At 41.5% G+C, this 25918-nt stretch overlaps 1 protein-coding gene across 2 annotated transcripts; it reads left to right on the forward strand.

Annotated features, from left to right (window-relative positions):
• Positions 1 to 1119: 1119 nt before the first annotated feature.
• tasp1 (taspase, threonine aspartase, 1) lies at positions 1120 to 24108 on the forward strand. Of its 2 annotated transcripts, XM_068724932.1 has the most exons (14): positions 1120 to 1300; positions 2026 to 2229; positions 2447 to 2514; positions 3820 to 3888; positions 4001 to 4121; positions 4811 to 4895; positions 4971 to 5050; positions 5214 to 5320; positions 7734 to 7853; positions 9313 to 9391; positions 14070 to 14180; positions 15840 to 15947; positions 17085 to 17158; positions 22812 to 24108. In XM_068724932.1, the coding sequence occupies exons 2-14, from the start codon at positions 2067 to 2069 to the stop codon at positions 22902 to 22904; spliced, it is 1278 nt and encodes a 425-aa protein (XP_068581033.1). In that variant the 5' UTR covers positions 1120 to 1300; positions 2026 to 2066; the 3' UTR covers positions 22905 to 24108. The 2 variants fall into 2 exon arrangements, with proteins under 2 accessions (XP_068581033.1, XP_068581034.1); XM_068724933.1 differs by lacking the exons at positions 14070 to 14180; positions 15840 to 15947.
• Positions 24109 to 25918: the final 1810 nt, after the last annotated feature.

The following is a 25918-nucleotide window of genomic DNA, read 5'->3' on the forward strand; positions in this document are numbered from 1 at the left end:
ACATTTTGACACGCCATAGTGGAAAAACCCAAGTGTCATTTTTAACATTAATGATACCTGCATTCCATTTAGGTGAGTCAGTCTCAGAGTCTTGTATTGTGAACATTGGCACACTGGAATGGCTCCCGGTAACCGAAATAGAGCTGAGCTGTCGTTAAGGAAATTAGCTGGACCTGTTTGTTTCCTGCCAGACGAAATATGTGCTGTGGAAAAGGTCTATGGTGTGTTTTAAGTAAACTTGAGGGACTGGCATCACTGTCACAACTATATAAGAATGTTTTTGTTCAGTTACACCTTAACTGGCAACTGTGCAATTAAATTTACACAAAACTAAATAAATGCAACTACTCTTGATTTTCACAAACCAGGCTAATGTAGCATAATCACTGACAAACAGAGTAATGAGGTAAATTGTAATAAATACATTTTGTCTTGATCGTGAGTATAATAAACAGCTCTTTTTAAAAAAAAAATATGGATTTATTTTAAACACAGGCTTCTCCAGTAAATTAGTGACTGTACAGACTTGCAGCAAGTCAGCTAGGATTACTGAAATACTTTGCACATAAATAATCATATTGACCACGATGGTATCGTTTTATGTGTTGTCAAATGTTTCAACAAGTATGAAGTTAGAGGGATTTACAAATATCCCCTCTTCCAATAAAACTTTAATACAAACCTTGGAGAATAATTCAGTGGATACCTCAAAAGATGTTATAGTTCTATCTCACCAATTAAGTAATTAAACATGTAAATGTCAAATCATTAAAAAAAAACAAGCAAACACACTTTTTGTTTTTTTGTATGCCCTATTTATTATTAAGGATATGCATTGGTGATAATTTTCAGTTTGTGTTAAGTTGCAAGTTGTATCCTAATATTAACTTCACAAATGTTGATTTGTGTTTCATGTTTTATATTCAAGATCATGTTTTTTTCACACAACGTATTCACATTTTGTGGCTGCATGTCAGCAGGGGGAAAACAGCATTTGCAACAACATTTTTTTCTCCTACAGAAGAGCGAAATCCTAGTTTTGTTGTGTGCAGCTTCATCCACGTGTGTCAATGTTTGCACTCAACGCACTTCCTTAGCAACGTGTATCTGAACCAGGAAGTACTTTTTTATGCTCTAGCTAACTAGCTGCGGTTAGCACAGAGGAGTACAAGTGTGTGGCAGCAAAGTTTCTCCCTCTTAGAGTTATGAGTCCGTCTACCGTTCGTGTGTTTTAAACACATGTCAGGCAAAGTCGTGGTTCGCAGGCAGTTTTGTCGCTGGTAGGAGAGGAGCGGAAATCGTGAGTTGATATTGTTTTGTTGATGCGTTAGCTCGTTAGCTAACAAGCTAACGAAAACGCAGGACCGTTCACTTGAGTTGAAATAACTTACTTTTTTAAATGTAGTGCCATTCTTTACTGATTGAACTGACACGTGACATGAACTAAATAGTGCTTGTTTAATAACGCAGACTTTAAAGTGACATGCGTAACGATACATGAACAGCAGGGACTGTTTGGAAAGTTGATAACATCCACTTAAGTTAACGAGATGGGTGATAGATGTGCAAGCTTTGATTTGTAGTCTGGTGGATCTGCACTATGAATAGCACGTTTTTAGATAACGTTAGCTATAAGGTAACGTAGATGTTAGTCACACAATGATTGTGTGTTAAGATTTGAGTAAATGCTATTTGCTCTCCATCACTTTTAGACCATTGGAGTGGATTAGCTAGTGATTGATGTATGTGTGGAAATATTAAGAATGTTTAGATTCATTTCTTCATCCACACAATTCATTGTCAGTAAAATCAGCTTAAACTGAAGTGTTGGTCCAAGTGAACACCCGTCTAGTGCCCCTAGTGCGCCAGTGCCTCTGTTGTCTCTGTGGGACATAGCTGAGAACCCCCATGCTGCTTTGCACGAGGCACTTCACATCTGTAACAACATCCAAAAACGTAAAATCACCATGTCCTGTATTATCCCTGAATGTTAATGTTTGTTAATGTTTATTTTCCCTGTCACAGGTGCATGAGAAATGATTTTTCTTACCGCTGTCTGAGAGGCCATGATAGGCTTGTCAAGTTATGCAGGGGTTATGGAAAGTCTAATGAATCCTGCTGAAGAGCAGCATCCCTCCTCTCCCCTGGACAACTCCTGGTCCTTAAAACAGGAAACAAGCAAGAATCCAAAGCCCAAATGTGTTGGTGGATTTGTCTTAGTGCATGCAGGTAAGTGCGTACATAATGATTAAGAAGTGTAATTCAGAGCTTGTTGGAAAGAAATACTGTATGAATACGTAAACATGATTATTATGGGCATTGGTAGACCCATCATGCACCGAAACATTATGTCTCCCAAAGTGGTTTCTCTTAGAGGAGGTCAACCAGCATCACTTTATAAATGGTCAAATGCATCTTTTTGTTTTTTCCTATTATCTGCTTTCAGGAGCAGGATACCATTCTGAATCTAAGGCCAAGGAATACAAGCATGTGTGCAAAAGAGCCTGCCAGCGAGTAAGTTTATTCTATAGCTATTACTATAGTCAACTATACTGTATGCATTTGTGTGCAAACCAGCAACATAACCTTGTACTGTTTGCACACACAATCTATGTTATTCTTAATGGAATGTTTGTAAATATATTACTTCAGTCTAGAAAATGTAACTTCACAGTATTGAATCTGTTAAATACTTATGAATGCAGAGCAGTAGATCAGATTGTCATTGATCATCAATTAAAGCAGCATTTCAGGGCTTTCCTTAAAGAATGGGGCTTCAATATTATATTTGCTTGTAATTCTAGTTGAAAATTTGACAAATATGTATGTTAGACATTAGTACAAAATATCTCTGCTGAGGCCCATGCATTAACCAGAATTATTTGTTTTATTTATGTGAAAAAAAAATGAATATCATCCATACAATGAAGTCAACCTATTTAGTCAGTCTAACTGTTCACTATTTATTTCCTCTGAATCTATCAAATTTGGTAACAAAAAGTTGCTAAATACTGTGAGCTTCCCTCTTCTACGTTGTTGCACACACATTTGTTCTGTTCTTGTACTATCTAATGTCTTCAGAAAGTATATAGATTGAGTAACTTTGTTTGATCAGCAAGATATTGTGATATAAAGGTCTGCATCTGTGAACAGCTGTCCTTCCATATTTTTTCAGTGGGATTCCAATCTGTGTTTTGGCAGTAGCACTCAAGCACTTTGATGCTCTTGTTTGAAGTCATTCCAGTTTTCATTTGGCTGTATTAACATAATTTTGCTGTTGGAGTGGAAGTCTCTGTTTTTTGGCAATCTAAAGCAGGTTCTTCTCAGGAATGTTTTTGTATTTAGTTTCTATCATTGTTCCTTCCATCTGTACGACTGAAATACTAACCTCGCCGTGTTGCCTTCACCCTTGATTTACAATAAAAATGGTGTTTAGACGGGTGGTGAGCTGTGCCCAGTTTCCTGCTGGATGTAGTACTTTGCATTACGGTCAAATTGTTCAATTTGGTCTTTTGCGTTCATGCTTTCTGTGTCCTTTTTCACACATTCAATCCAGGATCCTTATTGCATGTTTTACGCTCGTCTTTGCCCTAGTTTTATCTCCCAGTTTGAGCTTTTGATGAAGCTTAAAAGGAGTTTTGTTTTCAATAAAGTTTTTTTCCCCTTTGTTAGTCAGCAGGATATGGAGGTATTCCAGTAAATGCATTGTAGTGTGATTATCTAGGGGCTAGAAAACTGTACAAAGGCTTAAATGAGCAATGTGTTTTTTAACTGGAAAGCTGCTGCACTTCCAACAAGGCGTCTCTTTGTCTTTTCCAGGCTGTGGACCGACTCAAAGCCGGGGCGCTTGCAGTGGAAGCAGTGGCCGCAGCACTGGTCGAACTTGAGGTTGGTTGACCCCCCCCCCCCCCCTTACATAATGTAAATTTGAGCCCAGATTGGATGGTTCATTAGAAATAAAGTGTTATTCTAGACTCAACATGTTTTTATTCGTTCTCAGGACTCTCCTTTTACAAACGCGGGCATGGGCTCCAACCTTAATTTGTCGGGGGAAATTGAATGTGATGCGAGTATCATGGATGGGAAGTCGCTGCATTATGGGGCTGTAGGGGCCATTAGTGGTGAGTTATTACACATGCATTTATATTTATGTAATATTGCCGTGTGGTTGTGGCACTGAAGTTCAGTCACCTGGAAGTAATGACAATGAGTCAAGCCTCTATCTGATATATGTTTTACTTTCTACCATCTCAGAGTTTTTTAGAGGCTCATAAACAGAGGGGACTACCTACTTTTTACCTGGAAAATAACCAAGAAATAATATTAATATCTACACATCTGCATACTCAAGAGAGAGCTCATTGAAGGTTTTCAATGCAAGCTTAAAACTCATGATTTATTCCAAACAACAGCCCAGCTGGCACTCAAAAGACCAAAAATTGCTGTCCACGTGTGCATCATGTAACAATTATCCATCTAATATATTTATAATAAATACAACTTTGTTGGCTTAAAAAAACTACACCTACCAACCCATGTTTTTCATACGGTTTATTAAATAGGCTAAACAAACAGCAGTCATAGGTGTGTGTGTGTGTGTGTGTGTGTGTGTAACAATGGCCATATTAAGCAATACTAAACAGTAAACTCAATTAATACATTCCATGTGAAAATGAATAAGAGAAATATTAACAATACACAGAAAGTCAACACAGATGTGAGTGTGTGTTTACAAAGTATCTTGCTTTGTTCACACTGTAATAAACAGAATGAACTGCCGGCCCTGTGATGATTCTGACTTCTCCTTCAGGTATTAAGAACCCAGTCTTAGTTGCAAACCGTCTGCTGAGTGAAGCACAGAAAGGGAAGCTATCAGCTGGCAGAATACCACCCTGGTGATTATAAAGGTTATTAGTTACTGTGGTATTAACCAGACTATGGCCTCCTGTTAATTTGTATTCTTTTGTCAGCTTTCTAGTGGGACGAGGAGCACACGATTGGGCAGTCGGCCATGGAATACCGCCGTGCCCTTCGGAGAAAATGGCCACCAGTGAGTTTTGCTGCACAGATTTCTAAATATGCTTCACCTAGGAAATTCATTTTGTGTTGTGCTGCAAAACTGAACTAAAACACAGTGCTCAAAGTGACTTTTGGCAGAAGTGCATTTATTTATATGGAGGCATTAGATTGAGATTTATTTTTTTCACACACAGAATTCAGTCTATCTGCGTACAAGAGGAACAAGCGAAAGATGGAGCTGGCAGAAAAAATGGACCCAGGACATAATCAGGCCAAGAAAAGACGACAATCAAGTGAAAATGTGAGTATTATGTTCTCAAATGTATTCTTTCTCAGCGGCATCACTTGAGGCAGAATGGACCCACCCCTTCCTGCTACTTTTATAGTAGTATTCTGCACAGCAAAGGTACTGTTTATTCTTCTGCCACAGGTGTTGCAAGGGGTTGAGATCGAACCATCTGACCAGAGGAATCATTTGCACTAAACAAAATGTTCTGTACTAATGGTCGGCAAATAGCAGCCTTTGGGCCGAGTCAGGCCTTCCTCCACATGTTTTGGCCTGTCAAATGAAATCTGAAACGCTCCCTAACTGGGCCACATTAAGACATTAGACTAGGCTCAGAAATCTTTTGTGGATAGAACAGAAATAAAAAATCCATGTAAATTACAATGGAGTAAACATGACCATGTAAAATGCAATAACCCCCAAGTGGAGAGCAAAGTGATGCTGTGCCTGTATGCAACATTAATTTAGTTCCTCAGAACGATTACACAAAAAATCAAAACACAAATGACAGGATTGTTTATTTATTTCATTTTTTTCTCACAGCAGCAGGTGTTTTTTGAAATTAGCTTATAAAGGCAAGATACGAGAAATTTTTGTTGCTAAAAATATATATAATAAGTAACTTCCGACTAAAGACCATCAAAGTTTAGAGGGGACCGAAGCACGACCATGTGGTTTTCCCTAAAATCACACAAGCCTCACTCAAAAGTCAATATACATGTGGCTCCATCACTTGGTCTCTTGATTGATAGGCTGCTATTAGTAATGAAATTGGTTTGGTCCTTAGGTCAGTTTAATCATGCTTGCAGCCCACTCCACAGATTCCAAATCAGCAGTTATGCATGGAGATACATGACATCAAGCTGAATTCAAAAATAGGCAGGAAACATCAAGTAGAATATTGTATTTTGTTCAAGAAAGGACTTTAAATGACTCTCCACAACTACGTCATCAAGAGATAGACTGCCAGTTATGATCTCACATTCTCACTGGGTCCTTAAAGGAAATGGCCTTACCGGGTTGCACAGAAGGTTCCGAGAAACGATAAAAAGTGTTGACAAGAGTTGGTGCAAGGTTTCAGTCCCCCGAGCAGCACAACTGGAGAGTGGCTTGATGGTGAGCGGAGTAGAAAGCAGTTGGAAGTAGACTCATTCTGCTCTGAAGTCACCAGCAGGGGCAGCAGCACAGAGGAGGATGGCTTCATGAGAGATTATGGAGTTTATCTTGGTTCGGGTGTGAATTGTGTTAAATGGAGTAAAACGTGTAAACGGCCAAAACTCGATATGCTTCATTGGACCTGTTTTCCAACAGTATTATTGTTTATTGAGTTCAGCTACATGAATCCTTAATATTAATGACATATCAAAAATAAAGAATAACAACTAAGATGGAAAGTTGTTGACTTTGGCGACTGATGTTTGAGAAAATGAAGGATATTTGTGTCAAACGGCCGGTTAGCCCAGTGACAGCTTAAAGTCTGAGTGGCCCCACTGTTCTCATTTGTCTCCTACATGTTTACACAAAGCTGATTAACCCTTCCACTTATTTGAGCATACCTGATACTCTAGACTGTATGCTTTTAGGTCATTTTACAGGAATTTGGCATCAGCCCTGTCTTTAGTTATTTTAACATATACATTAAGTTAAATAAGCTCTTTTTTTTTGTATCAAGAATGGCTATTAGAGACTTATGGGTTCAACAAAAAAGCATTATTGTAGCAAGCCTGGTTTTAATTTTCATACACAGTGTTCTTTTTATGCCCCTTTTTGCCAAGCAATAAACTCCATTCTTTTTTTCTCTTCCTGGGTAAAACAGCCACCTGTCTCATGATGGTGTATAGTTGCAGTTTTGTTCAGGAACGTCTAAAGCATTTCAATATAAGTCCAAAGATTCCCTTAAGTTTTACAGTCATTATTTACTGGGGATTTTTTTTTTAATTTAAGGAGACTGATAAGGAATGACAGGAGGGTCTTTGTAGCATTTCTAAATAGTTGGCTCTGGTTCTTTTCAGCTTCAAAAGCCCCGAGACGGAGCTGATTTACGAGAGCATGCCGAGGCCTTTTGTTTTTTTTACTCTGCGTTTTAGTCCAGGGTTCAATGAAGATCTTCAGTTTCTGGTGGGAGTGGAGCTTTGGTCATGTATCATAATGTCATTTTGCACATTTAAGATGTAGGACTCTATTCACCATGAAGTCTGAAACATGATGGTTTACAAACAAGTCACTTCCAAAGCAAACTGCAATCACGGAAGGGAAACAGCTGATTGAAATCACAACAGCACATTTTTGATGAAATATGAAGGACAAGGAAGAGCAATTCATAAGTTCATGCATTCCATTTTTCAAAATGTCCTTGGTCAAAGATGATGTATCTGCTTCAGAATGTGAATGCTCTGCTCATGTGACTCCTCTCCTTACTGTGATGTAGGAAAATGGTTCAGGGTGCCTGGACACAGTGGGGGCCGTTGTGGTAGATCTGGAAGGGAATGTAGCTGCAGCGGTGTCCAGTGGAGGTCTGGCCATGAAGCATCCCGGCAGGGTTGGCCAGGTAGTGAGAACCTCTTCTTTCTTCTGCCTATGTCTTTTCCCACATCTTTTACTTGTATAATTAATACATAAAACTTAATGTACAAGGTTGAATCAGGCCTTTATTGAGACAGCTTTTATAAGAAATGTCAAACATTTTAGCAGATAATGTAAAATTTCTATGTATGTGGAAGCACCTACATGTAGTTAGTGTCAAATTATGATATGATGCTGAAAAACAAAAGTGTTTGATAACGCTGAATAAAATGACTACAGAAATGACTCAGTTATTATTATTATTATTATTATTATTATTATTATTATTATTACCCGACTCTGTGACTCCACGGGGATTTTAACCACTTTCAGCTCATTGTTTTGTTTTTACAGCTCACATGTTTTCTGCTGGCAGTCATTTTCACTCAAATAAGCTGCGATGACGTTTAGACCGTCCAGTCAGCTCTGACTCCGACCTCCATTAACATGTCTCCGTCCTCAGAACCAGCTGTGTGTCTGTCAGCAGCAGCTTTCTGAGGAGCTGAGAGGACAGCAGCCGGCCAAACTGTCTGCACCAGGCTGACTGACAGCAGAAATTTACCAGACAGAAATAGCTTTTAAGTGGGCTCCTTAGGAGGAATCAGCATTTTGTTTAAACATACCAATCCATTTAATCAAAAGCATCCATCTGTTCTGTGAGACGGGCGAGTGACGGACTTCAAAAATGCTTCCTTTGCGGATCGCCCTTTAGACTCCTCAAGTGGCCACAAACTCAATGCCAATGGAAAGATGGCGTCGGCTGAAAGTGTAAACGGGCAATATCTTGCCAACGCATTTACCACAAACAACTTAATAATGTGTCAGTCAGCCAGGGCTGTGGGGTTTTGTTTTTATGCCCCCATGTGGCCAAAAATGAACTCAAATCAATCCAGCTTTTGAAAGTCTGAAAGCAGCAGATAACCGTATTTAGCAAGCAGCTGTTACAAATTGACCCCCCCCCCTCCAGAATTTGCTCCGATCATCCTCGTGTCTTGTGGCCCATTTTTAATGTTCAGGCAATCTCAACAAATTCCAGTTAAGCATTTGTTGTGCTGGAAGCCTTTTACTTTGAGACGGCTACCGGAAGTTGTGAGTCTGCATGAGCAGCAGCTCAACAATGGGAACCGAACACAATGAATGAATCAGTGGGATTTACTGCCTTACTCTATTAACACTGTCACTGTTCAAAAACCTGAAGCTCAGCACAGCGGAGTCGTGAGCATGTTGTTCCACTGTAGCTAATGATGGGAAACGTGAATTAGGCTGAAATGACCTCCCCTGCCTGGAGTGTAAGTTTTTACATATTGTATTTGGCTATGAGCATGCTTCTCAAAGTTATTATTTGAGAATTAATTATATTTTTTGGTAATTCCAATACAGAAATGTTAAAACAACGGCAAAACTCCTCTGCAACTAAAAGGTCCTCCTTTGCTCTCTTTTCTCAGGCTGCTCATTACGGATGTGGCTGCTGGGCAGAAAACGCTTGTAACATGAACCCTTACTCCACGGCAGTGAGTACCTCAGGTAAGCCGCAGCTCACTCTCTACAGCCTACTTGGCAGTGGTGTGTGTGTGTGTGTGTGTGTATGTGTGTGTGTGTGTGTGTGTGTGTGTGTGTGTGTGTGTGTGTGTGTGTGTGTGTGTGTGTGTGTAAAACGTTTCCTCGCACCGTTAACGTTTACCACTAGCCTGCTGTTTGCTTTAGAAATGATACGAATCAGGAACAGATCTTCATTTAACGTGAGCCTCTTATTCCGGCTCGCTGAGTCGAGCTTCAATAGTCCTGATAATACTTTCTGCTGACCTGCAACCATTCCTGCTGAGTGACTCTCATCAGTCACTTCCTCAGCTGATTGAGTCATCATTCTCCACTCTCCGTTAGTCAGCTGCATGCCAGGTGCATTGCAGAGCTCTGTGGAGTTGCAAGGACATTTGACATGGGACACCTGCTGTAGACTTGATGGAGAGAACCGCAGGGAGCGCAGCACAAAGATGATCCAGTGCAGTTATCGAGATTGGGATCTTAACTTTTCCCGTTTAAATGAGTGGTATTATACCTGGCAGTTCAATTTGTGAGAAGTGGCTTATGGGAAGTATATGCAGTATGTTTTCATCTCTTAAATACATGCTGTCTTTAATTCTACCAATATGAGGAGCCTTACTAATTATATTCAAATCTAATTCAAACTGAAAACACAATTATAATTATACTTCAGGTTGTCATTTTAAATGAGAATTAATTCTCAATTGACTTACCTGGTTAAATAAAGTTATAATAATAATAATAATAATGCAAACTTCATAAACTCAATGTATTCATTTTATACTCTGTAGATTTTACAGTTTATTCCCAGTATCAAACTTTTATAAAATTCTGATTGAAATATCTTAGACACTCACCTCACTAATAATGTATAGTTACCCGGCATGTACTGCCTGTCCTTCTCCCTTTCCCTCTTTCTTCTGTGTCTGCTGTGTCAGCTTCAGGACGAGGACGACTGTGGTTGCCATTGTTTCCCTTCATGCAGAGGTTTGAAAGCTGAACTACCTAAGTTGGCAATCTTTCTATTTGGTTCGACCATCAAGGTTAAAGGTTTGACAATCCGTTAAACATTGTCAATAGTTTCCCAGTAATTTGTCCAGTAATTTAAATTATTATAGGGCGGAACAATTTGAACTGAAACACAATGCAGAGCAACAACAGAATGGTGTCAGGTGATTGGATTGAAATCTAAGAGCACCATGCATGAAATTCCATTCACCACCATTATATTGGGATGTCAGTAGAAGACTTCTCATAAGATATCTGAAAACCTCTGTAAAAAGATCTTTAAAAGGTGAAGAAGAACTATCTGTAAAAAGACTTGATCTTTAAAAGAGCGATCTATAAAAGGTTAAGACGAACTATAACTAGAGAGCAGCAAAGCGTGAGTGAGAAAAATATGTTTCCATGTGGTTTCACTAGACAACCTGTCAAATGAAAAGGAGCTTTTCTTGCCACTGTTGGCAGCAAGAGCCTTGTGAATGTTGTGATCTAAAATGCTTCAGCCTTTACAAGTGTGCATGTAGAGAAAGGATGGCAGCCACCTTCCTGCTGCTGACACACAGGAGTAGGGAGGTCACCCCCTGAAGCACCGACACTTTAAGGACTAAACTGATCAAATGGACAACGACACCCTTTACCTTGCAGGACCAATCTGCCATTTCAAAAACAAGTTTCATTCTTCTCGAACATATTTACGGAGCATGCACAACCATGCTTTAGCGTTTCCCAAACCTGAGAGTGCACGTCTCTTTTAGCTGAAAGCAACATTGTGAGCGGTATGGTTTTGAATGTGAGGTAGAGCGGATGTATGTGCCCACTTCTTTCAGATGTGTGGAGACGCCCGCGACATAGCTTCTGGGGAGCATTAAAACCTTTTTGATGTGGATCTGTAGCCTAATGCATCTCAGTGCGGACGAGCTGATTTGATCAGACAGGCTGAAGCTTGAGTCATATGTGCTTGGAGCACAGAGATAGCCAGCATTTTGCACCGCTAAAGCTTGTCTGAATATATTATAACCAGCAATCAGTGAGAATTTTGGTGTAGTGTAACAGCCAAAAACTGTTTATACTGAGCCAAGGCCCAGAAAGAAACAAATGCCTCAGTCTGGTGATTCTCTGGCAAACAAAAAAAACTGATTTGGAGTTTGCATCCCCAAGGTTTCTATTACTCTGTCTACTGTATATGTGCTGTACATTTGTATCTATGATCACAGGAGATGACAGTTTGGTATTAAAGTTCTGTCACTTGTAGCGCAGCTTAAAGGTGATTCTTAGTCTGGCCTGTTTCAAACTCATCTATACTGTGTTATTACAGTCAACTAGCATTATGAGACGCTGTCTTGGGCATAGTCTGCTGTTCATCAATTATCCAAGTATATGAAGTGTAGATGTTTGCTCTCTGTGTGTATTTCCACCTCATCCTGTCTTCCTATATTGTGGCTTTGCCTTTGATGTGACTTTAAAAAAAAAAAAGAAGCATTCCTCATGGGTATGGAGAACATAATGTGTGTTCCAGTAGAACACCTGTTTTTAATTTCCTGACATGAAAGGCATTCCCATCAAAAGACACACAAAAACAATCATTTTCATCCTGACTCGTGGAGCATGGTCCTCACCCTATATGTCACTCTTTCTCCCCTTCACCTCACCACCACTCTCCCCCCCCCCCCCCCCCCCCCCCCCACCCTTCCACTTTAGTCTGTTTTGTAACATGCGCCATATGTGGGTATTTGTTTTATATGCGTTGACTGCTTGGCCTGGCGTTCACTTTGCTGTGGCCTGCGAGAGAACAGCTCACGCACTTCACTGTTTACTCTCGCTGCTGGCTGTCACTCACTGGCCTCTTTTTCTTTTTCCTTTTGTCATTTTCTTTTTTTCATTTCTCCTCTGTTGAGTTGCTGCTTTATTCTGGGCATCTCACAGCAGTTCCAGTTCAGTCGTGTTTGTGCTGCCATGATATGCAGCTCCCCTGAGACGGAGCCCTTTACAGTAAACAAAAGGCACAGTACCTGGCCAATCTGACGTTCTGCTCTCGTTAAAAATGTAACTTCAAATTGCTGCAGGCATCTGGTCTCCACAGTTACCGACCTGCGTTCGGTTTTGTTGTAGTTACCTGATATTTTACGAGGCTTTCATTTGTGTTTACAGAAACAACGAGGCTGTATTCTCCCGTCTTTTATGGGGTTTCACAGGAGCCTTTGCCAGATGTGTTTTGTTTCCACTTTTGGATTTCTTGTCTTTTTCCCTGACTGTGGGCAGACTTCACATTTGAGTAGAATCATAATATAAGCATGCATCAAGCATTCAATATCTGTCTTTCTGTAGCAACACAAGGTATTGGTTTCAAAGTTAGGCCTTTTAAGCAGTAAGCAGTATTATCTAAGACATAAAAAAGCTCACCTGTCATGTTTTGCCTTGGAAGTGGTAAAGGGTGAGGTGAGTCATTTGTACAGGCTGACCATGGTGTTTTATGGTTCCTGGTTTACTGAAGTGCTTCACAAAGTGCTTTGTTTCTCTTTCTGGATGTTTCTACATAGTCCATCACATGCCACATAACTGAAGAGCATGAGGTAGATTCAGGTGTAGCCAACTCCAGCACATGTTTCTGATTCATTAGACTTTTTATACTGTAGTTTTCTTTCTGTGGACTGTAAGAAAAGTGTGTCGCAGCCTTCACAGTTCAAATTTTTAGTTTTACATTTTGCTTGCAGTGACTTATGTCCACCTACAACGGTTTCATGTCTCCCCTTCCTCTGTTAGTCATTGGTCTAATGAACATAGTCTAATAGTGTTATCATCTTGTTTACACACCATATTTAAATAAATAGGGATTTTGATGTTTGGCCATTTAAACCTAATTTGGAAAATCATCTTACAAAAATACATATTATTGTGGTCAAATTTAAAACCTATAAACACAAAATTGAGGCATCAATGCGTGAAGGTGATACATGTTGCAAGCATGCATGCACAGACTGCAGTCAGAGCTCAGAGAGTTTGACAGAAGTGGAATTTATACTGTGTGTTTGCTGTTTCAACTTCCCAAACCAGCCAGGAATCCGGGCAGGGAAAACTGAATGAGAAGCACAAAACCTCTCTCAGCAATTATGCTCTGTGTGCCCTTGAGCAAGGCAGCTGTACTTGGCAGTGCTGTCGTCTCTACCTGAAATAATAAAGATTAAAGCCATCATGCTGCTGAGGACACGTCGCAATGACTGCAGTAGCACTACATCTCTTCTGCAAGCTGAAAAGTGAATCCTTAAAGTTTGCAATATCTTCCGTTATGTAACATTGTAACCAGATATATTGGGAAAACATGATCTTCCTAGCATGTCTCAATATCAAAGCATAATCAACTCAAAGCATTGGTAATCAGGAAATGCTTGTACATACTGATCTCCTTAAAATTCCCTTTAACCTCAAGATGTGAAATATGAAGATGTGATTAATACCATACACAGCTGATGTTTGAAAGTCAGAATTTTAATAACGCGCTTTGGATTCTTTGACGTAAGTGGTGTGTACTACGTGTGCTTCATGTCTCTCAAAGCGAGACCTCGTGCAACTCTGATTTAAAGGCCTGCATGCTGGCAACAAGGAAACGAGTGAATGCAAGTAACTGATCCAGGTTGAGCTGTGTCTGTGTGTCTTCCGCCAGGCTGTGGAGAGCATCTGATTCGCACCATGCTGGCACGGGAATGCTCTGCTGCCGTGCAGTCTGAGGATGCCCACCAAGCGCTGCTGGAGGCTATGCAAAACAAGTTCATCAGTGAGTCACCCACATGTAGCCTGACTGCCACTCCATTCCAAACGCACAGATGTGTTAGCCCGGGAATGTGTTTGCGAGAAACACAATCATGCACAGAGGGAGTTGAGCTCACAAACAGATGTGGCATAACATAAGGAACGAGCTAACAACTGGGAACATTGGGAATCATAGACTCAGAAGAGACGGCTTTTGATATATGGGCATTCATATTTTCCACGCATCATAGATGACAGCCACAGATAATTTTGGAAGACATAATTGTTTTGTTGAATTTTTTTCTATTCTCAGAAGTGGTCAATTTGAGAAAGTCTTGTTAACTGTGTTTGCTGTGTTTGACCACTGGGATAGCTCGGAGCAGAGGAAGAAAGGACTTGTGGAAACATGTGGTGGTTTCTGCCTTGTTTTGGCCTCCTTTTAAAAGTCCGTCTCAGTTTGGCTTTGTCATGGACATCTGTGACTCCAAGACATTCGGATGGGCTGGATGAAGCCAGTTTGAAGTTAATTCTTCTGCCGTTTTCTTTCAAGATGCACATGAAGTCAAACAAAGCTCCATAAATCCTGCCTTAGCAAGGGCAATGATGACAGTGTCTGTGATGTGGAGGCCTCTTTACTCAACTTCCATGATGCATTAGTCAGGTTCCCTAAATAGAATATCTTTAGTGACAACACCGTCAATATTTTTAGATCTGTTTTTATGTAATACAGTACCTCTCATTGTATTCTCACACAGACACAAATGTTCACACTCAAAAATAGTTAAATTACATTAATTTATTTTTCTTTTGTTATGGTTAAAAAAGCAGTGATCGTTGAGGCAATAATTGAATAAGTTAAAAATATGCAAAGATGTCAGACATATTATAGAATGTGTAACAGAATTAATTTAAGAGCCTTTTTAAAAAGGTACAACAAATAGCGAGGTTTTGTGTGAATGCCGTCCAAGCTCCAATCAAAAGTGTTTTATGGAGTGAAGGGAACATTACGACGTGGAACCAAAATCGGTGTGAAAATGCAACAAAAACAACGGCGTGCAGACACAGAAATATTGGCCCTGTTTTTTTTTTCCTTGTTGCTGTGTTGAGACATTTCAAGACATGCTGTAGCTGTTTTTAGTTTGTTCTTTACCAAACTTTTATTGCCCCTCACTTATCAGCCAACCCAAGTGTTGTTATGTACACACAGCACCTCATTCAAGTTTGCCAGTAAGCAAGAGAGGTTCTCATTCCACACAAGGGATTTTTAAGTAAGCTCAAAGGTCTTTGAGAGTTATGTGTGTTTTTCTTTAAAATTATAAAGATTTTTTTTTAATTTAAACTAAAAATGTATTGTGGTACACAAGTGTACAGTGTGGGGAAAATTACACTACCTGCCATTCACCTATTAAGTGCTAAAACCTGCCCCACACAAATAGAGTGAAATAGTTTAACTGTCTGCTAAACACAATAAATACACCCAAATAAATGCTTTCAGTTGTTTAACTTGGCCAGAGAGGCAAACAACATGAATGGAAGGATTTTTGTTGTTGTTCTCATAGATCACCTTAATTTGATTAAAGGGTTGTGTTGTGTTTAGCTTTTGTCACGTTTTATCCTTGGTTGGACGTGTTAGGGAGGAAAACTTTGGCTGTCTGATTCTTGGTGTTTTCTTTGTTGTGCACAGGCTCACCCTTTCTGGCCAGCGAGGACCGTGTTTTGGGTGGAGTAATTGTCTTGCGCTGCTGCAGATGTGTGGAAGCTCCGCCATCTCAAAATATTCAGGGTATACTGGGTAAGGCATGAATCATTTCAAATGTGATCACACTCAAACCTCCGCAGCTTATGGCAGGCAGAGATTTGGCTGTTAATATTTCAAAATCCATCAAGCGATGGATGGGAGAAGATGGGAGGAGGGGGAGGAGGAGGCACTGTGGCTTTCCTGGCGGGTGGTCTGTGTTTTTACCCGCACAATCAGGCTCTGGTTTCACACCCTTCATCTCCGATTCAAACAGAGACCTCCCACTATGGAATCAACAGCTAATCTTCTTCAAGTGGAGGCCTTCTGAATGCTGCCCAGTTTGACTGATTGAATTGGCGGATCTGGTTTCTCTACCTGGAGCTTCTGAGAGGGACTGTTCTTTCACAAAGCTACCGTCATTTCATTTGACTTAATGAGAGGTCTGTCCAAAGTTTAGGCAGTGTGATTTACTACTGGGTTTTAATGTTGTCCTTTGCCCTTTTTTGGTCATTTCAAAATGATAGATATCGGATCAGAAACCAATGGACGGGTTCAAGTTCACAGACAAAGTAGAGCAGATGTTTCTCCAGCGTAGCAGGGGATGACATCTTGATGTCAAATTAAACATGATGGCAAATTATTAGTGACACGCTAATTATATCATACATTATGTCAGCGTGAATAATCAAAAGCTCCAAAGTGGCACTTACTCAGTGATGTGCAGGCCCTGTTTGATGCTGCTCATGGACCGTAGCCCTGGTGCAGAGTGTGGACTACCTCAGATTACTGTGGACAGCAAAGGGCTCTGTGTTGATTTACAAGAATAAACAGTATGTCAACCACATCCTTTGGGTGCAGTGATTTCTTCTCCGGTTCACAATTCCTACCTTCCTCTACAGTTATGTCACAACTGCAAGTCATAAAGTTCCATGATAATGGGCATGCTCCGAGTGTACCGCAGTTTGGCAGGCTGAGTCACCTCCAAACTTTTTCCTCCGGCAGATGGAAAGCTTCAATTTGTGAAATTCAAATTTAGCATATTAACAGTCTGTTTTCTCCCCACACCCTCGCTCTGTCCCCATGCTCTTTTTATTTACCTTATTACGGTTGCATACATGTATAGTTGTGTTAATTCATTTTCTCCTGTTCGGTCTATAATGAACCTTTTTTTTGTCTTTGTGTTTCTCACAGTGGAGTTCCTATGGAGTCACACCACAGAGAGCATGTGTGTTGGCTACATGTCTGCCCAAGATAGCAAAGCAAAGGTGAGCTTCCCGATTAGCTTGACAATTAAAACGTATTGCAGTGAGTTTCAAATACACTTGGGTCATATAGGGATGACCATCTTTACTTCGTTAACAAAAGACAGCACAGGCATGATGAATAATGTTAATCAGAAAGACATTAATAAAAAAACGTTGCAGAATTAATATTCTGAATGCATGAAATAAAGTGGGTTTTTTAGCTAGATTTTACTGCAGATTGGAGCCAGTCGTCCTATTTTCACTCCCAGTTTGTAACTCTACGCCCTGTCCACGGTTGACAGGTTCATGCTATCTCCACCAGATCACACTCCTCATTCCCAACCAGTAGCTCTTGGAGCAGCGACAGCTACATAATCCCTCACCACCTTCCCTCCTCCAATTATGAAGGTTTAAATGTCACTGTAAGGCAAACCAAGCCAAACCCCAGGTCCCTGTGGTTGTAGGCAGGATTATTTGCTCCTGCACCACCTGTGTCTTGTTTGGTATGTAGGCTGCTGGTGACTTTGTGGAAAATAAATGACAACATGACAACATGTTTGAGGGTGGCTCTGTGATCCTCCTCCAGGACCATAGCTGTCTAAAAAAAAAACATTAGCAAAATTCTTAAGTACATAAATTGTGTGACTTGAATCAGTCGGTGTGGCTTTTTAAGCAACAAGGGCTTAATGCTCTGGTCTCCTAGCTCTAAATGGAGTCTCAGCTCAGACGGATTTGTTTGGCTAATGTATCTCTGTCACTCTGTATAAAGAGAGGGCACTGTTGTTCAAGCCTGGTTCAGATTTCAAAGTGTTTGCCCTCCGTGCCGCCTCCCCCCCCCACCCGTCCTCCCCTCTGTCTCTTGGTCTATCTCTCTCGTCACTCCCCCTCTCTGGCCCTACCTGGTCCTAAAGTACCATAAAGTTTACTCAAAGTCATGCACCACAGGGGATATCAGTATCAATCTGCATATTTGTCAGATGTCCTCTGTGTATCGGGCTTTGCGGTGGAATGTGAGCATGCAAGCTCCCCTTTCACGCCTGTGCCAACATCAGGAGGTGAGCGGAACACGGTGAACTGTGTACGGTACTGTTCAGGGCCGCTTTCCATCACCAAACGTGTCTTTTTCGTTTGTTCCTTTTTTGTTTTTTTGTGTACAGTGTTACATAATGTATGTATAGTTGGAAGAGCAGGCGTTAGCTGAGGGTGATATTATGGCACAAACTAACAACGTCAGTTCCTCCACAATGTCTCTCGTTTATGATTGACAGTGAAAGGTAAAGCAGTGCAGTGGTATGTGCTGGTAATAAGAATAGATTGCAGGTGCAAGGGAGTGAATTTAACATCCTGGGGCTGGTGAAGCAGAAGTAATGTGTGATATGAACTAGATAATAGAGGAGGATTTGGTTTCCAGTGTACTAACTAGACAGAGTCAGAACCAGATTCTGTACCACTGATCCACACATTTTCTCTCCGCCACAGTGGCTCAAGTTGCTCCTCTGTCAGAACCGTTATGCATGCAGAATATTCTTCATAAAATTGTGTTCAGCCGGTGAAGAGGCCGTAATATCATCTGTCAGTAGTGGTTTCTGGATCTCCGGGGAAAATAGTTTCCAATTCCAAATCGACAGGGCATTGGTGACGCAGTGATATTGGAGAGTGCAGCCAAGAACACAGCTGCTCCGCCGAACCTCACACCGCTCTACGAAGCTCCCATGTGCCTCCACGGCTCTCATCGGCTGCATACCAGAGAAACTGGATGTTCCGTCTCTTTTCGCGCCTCCACTCTGGGCGCAAAACAAGATTTTACCCGTTGCTCCCCAGCTGGGCCCAGAGCTGGCCCCCAGCTCGCTGCCAACATATCCTCCTCCATTGAGAGGATTAAATAGGAGGGCAACTGTTTTCTCTGCAATCTGGTGAAGTTCAAAAAGCCAGAGATGGGAACCTTAATGTGACCCGGCTCCAGTCATGATGCCTGTTGTCTGTGAACTCGGTCTAGAAAGTTGTCTGTAGGACATGTAAGCCCAGGAGGTGGCCCTTTTATGTCTGTGGACGTCAAAACTGAGAAGCACGTTGTGTGAATAAACGTTAACTTGAAATTGTCATCTTGCCATCTGTCATTGTAGCATTGCGAGCAGTGATTAGGGTCAATGCTGTTGACCAAGCTGCAGCTGGACAGGCAGTTCATACATAACAGTTCTTCCAATGAAGACTGCCTTGATTGTGTTGTCATAAATGCTTGCTGAAGAAAACTTGATAAGTATTAGTGTTCCCGTTGCACTTTTAATAGTTTGCCTGAATAATTCATCCTGTTTTAAGCACTTGTAAAAAATATCAGTGCACCGAGTTGCAGAGATTGCATATATAGAGCCAGAGCCATCCACAGTCTCAGCTGCTATGTTACAGACATTCCTCCCATTCCTATTCGCATCCCACTGGGTGTTTCTAACCAGCTAGAGTCCGTCTTCCACTGCTTTTCTGTGATAAGAACATGAAAGGGCGGATACACAGTAGCAGAGTAGAGTATTTAGGACAGAGGTCAGACTGGATTTAGATTGTAAGTCTACTTCTCTTTCAGAGATTTGTATGGATGTGTTCTTTCTGACAAACAACAGTTTCACAAACCCAGAAGAACAGTGAATCATTCTGCTGTTTACACCAAAATGTCTTGGATGCCAGACCAATTTTTCAGAGACAGCTGAGGCTTTTCATACTTTTCACTCACATGTTGTCTTGGGGACAGTCAAGTTGAGTCTGTATCCTAATCCTTTTGACATTACACTGTAAAATATCTACAAGGCCGAAGCGCTGCAGAGGGAGAGCATCTGGTTTTATTCAAACACTCACCTGTGTTGGCGCTGGATAGCACATCAGAACATCAAGCCATTTTTAACAGAGCTACACAAAGCTACATGGACAGGCCTGTGGCGGCACTCCTAAAACAGTTGGACTATTGTTTTATTGTTTGCCATGATTGGACAGATGAAAGAGACGTGTAGGATAGGATCCACAGCAGCACCACTATGGCTCAGTTCCCTCCTCCTGGACATCATTACCACTATAAAGCTTTTGCTACTCAAATTGCGCAGGGCGGGAGGAAATCAAATGGCATGCGATTCAGGCCTCCTGGTTATTGTCTGCTTTGTATATTACGTGACAAATGTCTTTTATTATGCTACGTTTTGTTTTTACCATCCATCTCGCATGGAGAATAAATAGCATATGATTGTTTTCTAATTCCTTTTGGTATTTCAAAAGAAAAGAGTTCCACTCTGAAAACCACAACACAGAACCAGCGTCATAGTCGTTGAGCCAAATTGATCATCAGGCCGACGCTGTGGTGTTAATGTGTGGCTTCATGAGCTCCTAAACACGTTCATATTTCCAAAGAATGTTGTTTTTCTGCGACGGATACAAAGGAGCTGTGTTTGTCGCCTTTTTATTTTGTCCCAGCTGTAGTCCTGTCATGTGGTCATTTCAGTCACTGGTTATCAAGATGACAACAGGCTGACTGTAGGTTTGCGTGTTCTCGTTTTCGTTCTTTTTTTCTGTCGTAGCCCAGCTGTCATTTCTTTGCTCCTCTTTTAACCCCGCTGTCTTTTTATAATTAGTTTATTGCTGTTTCTGTAAACACAAAAATGATAGGTTATGATTTGGCACATTGTGAAGGAGAGACGAACATCACGTCCACCAACACACAATCCTAAAATCAGTTAAATCTGGTGTTCTCTCACAGAGATCATGTTTGTGGTAATATAACTCTTTGGACCAGCACAACTCGGTTTGAATCTAAGTACTTTACTGTGTTGTTTATCCTTTGTGTGAATGTCCTGCATGCTAATAATCCATGTGTGTGTGTGTGTGTGTGTGTGTGTGTGTGTGTGTGTGTGTGTGTGTGTGTATATATATATATATATATATATATATATCTATATAGATAGATAGATAGATAGATAGATAGATAGATAGATAGATAGATAGATAGATAGATAGATAGATAGATAAAATGAGTGATAGTAAAGGTTAGCACAACATATGGCTACAGCATTATATATGTCTGATGGTGACCCGACCTGATGTGTTCGTCTCGACTGTTTCGCTGTAACCTAGACTTCTGAACTAGTGCCGCAGCTTGTGAAAGGCAGGCAATGCTCTTAGCCCTGTGGTGGTGTAATGACTCACTGGTTTGGTTTAGTAAGCCTTTTACCCTTCCTGCTTACACAGTCAAATTGTCCATTCTGTCAGATTGAAATAAAAAATGAAGGTCTTAACACATGCTGCTGGGTTGTGTGTTGGGGTGAGGGTTAGGGCACATCGGTGTCATTGTCAGACGCCGTTTTCTTGCAAAATATATGAAGTCATGCAGCTGGGCCCTAATTGTGCCCGGTAGTGTATTTTCAGCTGTGTATTCAATGTGGTTGGAATTTAAAAGAACATTGCAAAAGCTCTTTCCCTCTGACATGCAAACATCAAAAGCAGAAGTCTGCACCGTTAGTTGATTATGTCTCAGCTATGGACCTTCAGTCAAAACAGTTTAAACGGGGCCTTTCTTTAACCTCATCTTTAGAAGATGAAGGGCAGAGGACGGACCCAGAAAGGGCTACTGGAGGCATAATAGCCCCTGAGAGTGTTGCCATGTGTGCTTGGCCCTGTCTGGCTGTTGTCCCATTGTAGTGACAGTTGCCCTCGGGGTGCCAGGGGCCGTAGTCCAAGCCTACACAAAAGGAAGTCCTGTAGAGATGAAGGCTCCTGTGACTGGCGGAGTGATGTCAGGCCAATTCAGTGGCCTGGTCAATAAGTGGATGGACTCTTCCCCCAAGGCTGGGGCCAGTGTTTCCCTCTGTGGAGAGAGAGAGAGAGAGAGAGAGAGAGAGAGAGAGAGAGAGAGAGAGAGAGAGAGAGAGAGAGAGAGAGAGAGAGAGAGAGAGAGAGAGAGAGAGAGAGAGAGAGAGAGAGAGAGAGAGGACGACGACAGCCATTATTGGCACAGGGAGAGTCGGTCACCTTTGATCCCCCAGTTGAAGTATCACTCCTGTCTTCTGTGTTTGCTCCTGTCCTCCTCCTCTAACTCCTCTCTATCTCTGCTCAAACACAAAACACTAGCAGTCTGTTCCCTTTAGCCACTTACTCCGTCTCTCCATTGATACACACTTGGCATCTTCACACTTCAGGGGCACATGCTTCTGATGCAACAGTCGTATTCCTATGTGAACACACTATCACTCTCATCTTTAATAGTATTTAAGTTATACTTGTGTCATTATTGTCGTCATGAATAACTTTTCAGAGTTCTAAAATCTTTGTGTTATAAATGTTCAATGCATCTGATTAGCCTTACGTCTGATGGATGTTTGTATCAAAATGGACTTCCTGGTCCCACTTTTCATCTTCTCTTTGGTACCTGTAGGAACATATCTACTGTACACCGCTGCTGCTCCTTTCTACATATTGTTATTTTCAGTATTAATGCCCGCAAGCAAAGTTAATCATCGTCTATAACTCATCATCAGACATTTTACAGGAATTTCAGAGAGCAACGCCCTGTTAGCCTTTCCTTTCCCCCATTTAGCCATTTAGCCCTGCCTCTGTATGTACTGTATATCTCTCCTAGATGATGATTGTGTGTGTGTGTGTGTGTGTGTGTGTGTGTGTGTGTGTGTGTGTGTGTTACCTGCAGACACACATATCCAGATTACCACCTGGGACGGTTCCTGGACAGTGCTTGGCCATCGAAGGAGGTGTGTGTCGACTGACGAGCGTAGTGGAGTGAGCCACGTCCGCCCTCCTTCTGGGCTTCTTCCGCAATACTCCCTTGCAATCCCTTTTCACTCGACCACAAACACACGTCCCCAACACCTTTGTAATCAGCTCTCCCTGTTTTAGCAGGTGCCCAGGGAGGAGGGAGGGGTGTTAGGCTCTACTTAGTGCACTTACAGGACTTCCCTTTGCCACTGTCTGCCTCCAGCATGTACTCTATATCAGACCCACAAGCGCTCCAGTGTCACCTGGATTAGACTTGATGCACCATTGCCTTGATGCACCAGTTTTTCTTAATTACTCTTTTCCTTTCCCTACTCTTTTTCCTTTTGTTTATAAGCTATGATTTAGGAAAACAGGGTGGCTGTTCATGTTGTTTCACTGAACAGATGTGACTATTTTCAAGCATTTAGGCTTTTCAAATGCAAGGCCTAATTTTGTTGTTAAGTTTTCAAGTTTAAAAAGATGTCCGATTGCACCTTGAGGAATGCCTGCTACTCAACATAATTGTTACAGAGTGACGCATTTATAGCTGTGAGAGTTGACCAGTCATAATAAACGGCAATTTACAATGTTCACACATACTTCCATGTGCTCGTACACACATATCATTATTAATCCTCCAGCATACTGTATAATGTAGCATAATGTGCTTCGTAGATCACGATGCAGTTTATAACCATTCAGCCATAGAATGTGTTGCTTTGATTGTTTTAAAATGTGAATACATAGCTATTGCATGTCCAAAATCTACAGTAAGCACTTTGTGTTCTCTGACTGGCGTAGAGTTGATCAAGAAGCAGGAAGCTATGCTGATACATACGGGCTCAGGTAGCAGCATTTGACCCCACCGCCAAACGTGACTGTTAAGTCATCATTTCAAAATCACAATCTATATTTGTATAGTCACAGTGACAGAGACATGTATTTTCTTGCTGAAAAAAAGGCTAATTTATGTATCAAGCCAATGAATTGGCGCTGTTGAGAATTGTACTTGAAAGGAGTAAGGGTCTAAATTTCTGTCGGGATAATCAGTTCCTCTGGTTTTGCTGTTTCACTCAGTTACTGCGAAGAATTCCTGTCTCAACAAAACCATAATAGAGCTTGTTTATTCTTTACTTGAAATGCAACTTATGTTAAATGGTATAAGCTATGGAAATGATATGTGCACAGCTCAACACAGTGCTCAAAAAGTAAATAAAATCTGTGTTGCTACACTTCTGTGTCTATCATTTGTCTTTTAAACTCTGTGACATGACACAGAGGACCAACGGTATCTATTTCAGAAGAGGAGAACAGTTTGTGTCGACCCAAACAGATAGCATAAATATGATCATGCACTGTGGACAGCCAAAAATGTATAGTCTGGGAATAAATTACATGCTGGAGTAACTGGAGCATAAAAATAATTCTCCAGAATGAATGTGAGGTTGCCGAAACATTTGAGAGGAAATGTAGTAAGTCTGTGTTCTGTGAGGAACCTCAATGACTATTAAAATGGTGTGCTGTGCATCCCTCACATGCACACACAAACCCTCTAAATGCTTAATTCATGACAGTTTTTTTCAGTGTGGATTACATAACCCAAATTTCCCAACCTCTACCGTTTGTCAAAATGCTTTTTCCTCTGAGTTGAATCATCATAACGCCTCTTATTCGAGAGGGGCAGTTATTTATATCAATTGTGTCGAGAGGAATGTGCAATAGAGATGTTCAGGAAGATAAATATGTGCACCGTTTGAAGAGAGAGATGCCTCCCTGTCAGAGCACCACGCCTGGTTGTGGGATAGGACGACATTTTGATGGTATCCAGCCGGTTTGCCTCTCCGGTGTAAGATGTCACAGTCCGTTGACATCACTGACGTGCAAAATGTATTTGACGGGTCAGGAGGAGCAGCAGAAGGTTGGTTGGGGGGGGGGGGGGGGGGGGGGGGGGTGTGCATGTTTGTTTTTGTTCCACAGCCTCCTGACCCCGGGGTTGATCTTGAGGGTCCATCTAAAAACAGCAAATCTATGTTACCTTGCCCCTCACCCACACTCACACCATTCTCCATTAGCTTGATCGCTTGTGTTTTTATAGAGCACTCTCTTTTCATCAGGGCTAATCTGTGTTGCCGTGAGACCCTCTGGCCTATTCGGCACAGGACCTTCCCCTTCAAACATCACCCCTCTCTGTCCTGGATCCCCTTAGCTTTGAAAAAGGATCCCGGGTCTTTAAAAAGTGGACAGGGTCCTGAGCCATTCAAGGTGTATCCAATGCCTCGCGCTCAGCAAGGCTGTTAAATGCAAAACAGACGGTGGAGCAAATAAAGATCAAAGGCAGCAGCCTTGCCCGCCCGGCCTGCTGTCCTCACATGCCAGGCGGTGCTGTCACAGTGAATCACGGCCACGCAGCTTCCATGCTCATGCTGACCCCCCCCCCCCCCCTCACCACCAACCCCCTCGACACATTACAGCCCCACTGTGTCGGTGTCTAGCAACAACACTCACACCCAGGGTTAAATCCACACGGTGTACGGGGGCTGCCTTTGTCAGAGCAAGCCAGTTGAGACTCTGAGGAGTCTGATGTAGTCGCCCTACCTTTATACACATCAGCATCATGCCTTCCAATATAAAGTGAAACTGATCGAGACGCTGACTCCTATTGGCACGTGAGCATATAAAACATGTGGTGGTACATTAGTCATACTGTTGGCTCAATAAAAAGTGTGACTGAATATAATAACTCTTTATTGCTAAGCAGATTTATTTTTTTCTCCATTTGTCGTCCGACAGCTTTGTGTGTGTGTTTATGAGCGGACTCGTGTTATTTTAGCTTTTGTTTCAACTGGCATAGAGGACATGAGCCAGAGGCAGGTTCCCATCCAGCCACGACAAGATGATGTTCTTTGCTTGTTAATACTATATGTCCAAGTGGATTAGAGTCCTGTGCTTTGTCATCGTTGAGGCCATAGATTGTGTGAGTGCAGATCCCTGCAGCATCTCAGCGATGTCCTGGCAGCAGGGGTTAAGTAAGGCGCCCTTCCC

The sequence above is a fragment of the Cebidichthys violaceus genome, unplaced genomic scaffold (assembly GCF_023349555.1).
Source record: "Cebidichthys violaceus isolate CVI_PGR_0920_01 unplaced genomic scaffold, fCebVio1.0.p SCAF_10, whole genome shotgun sequence".
Taxonomy (NCBI): Eukaryota; Metazoa; Chordata; class Actinopteri; order Perciformes; family Stichaeidae; genus Cebidichthys; species Cebidichthys violaceus.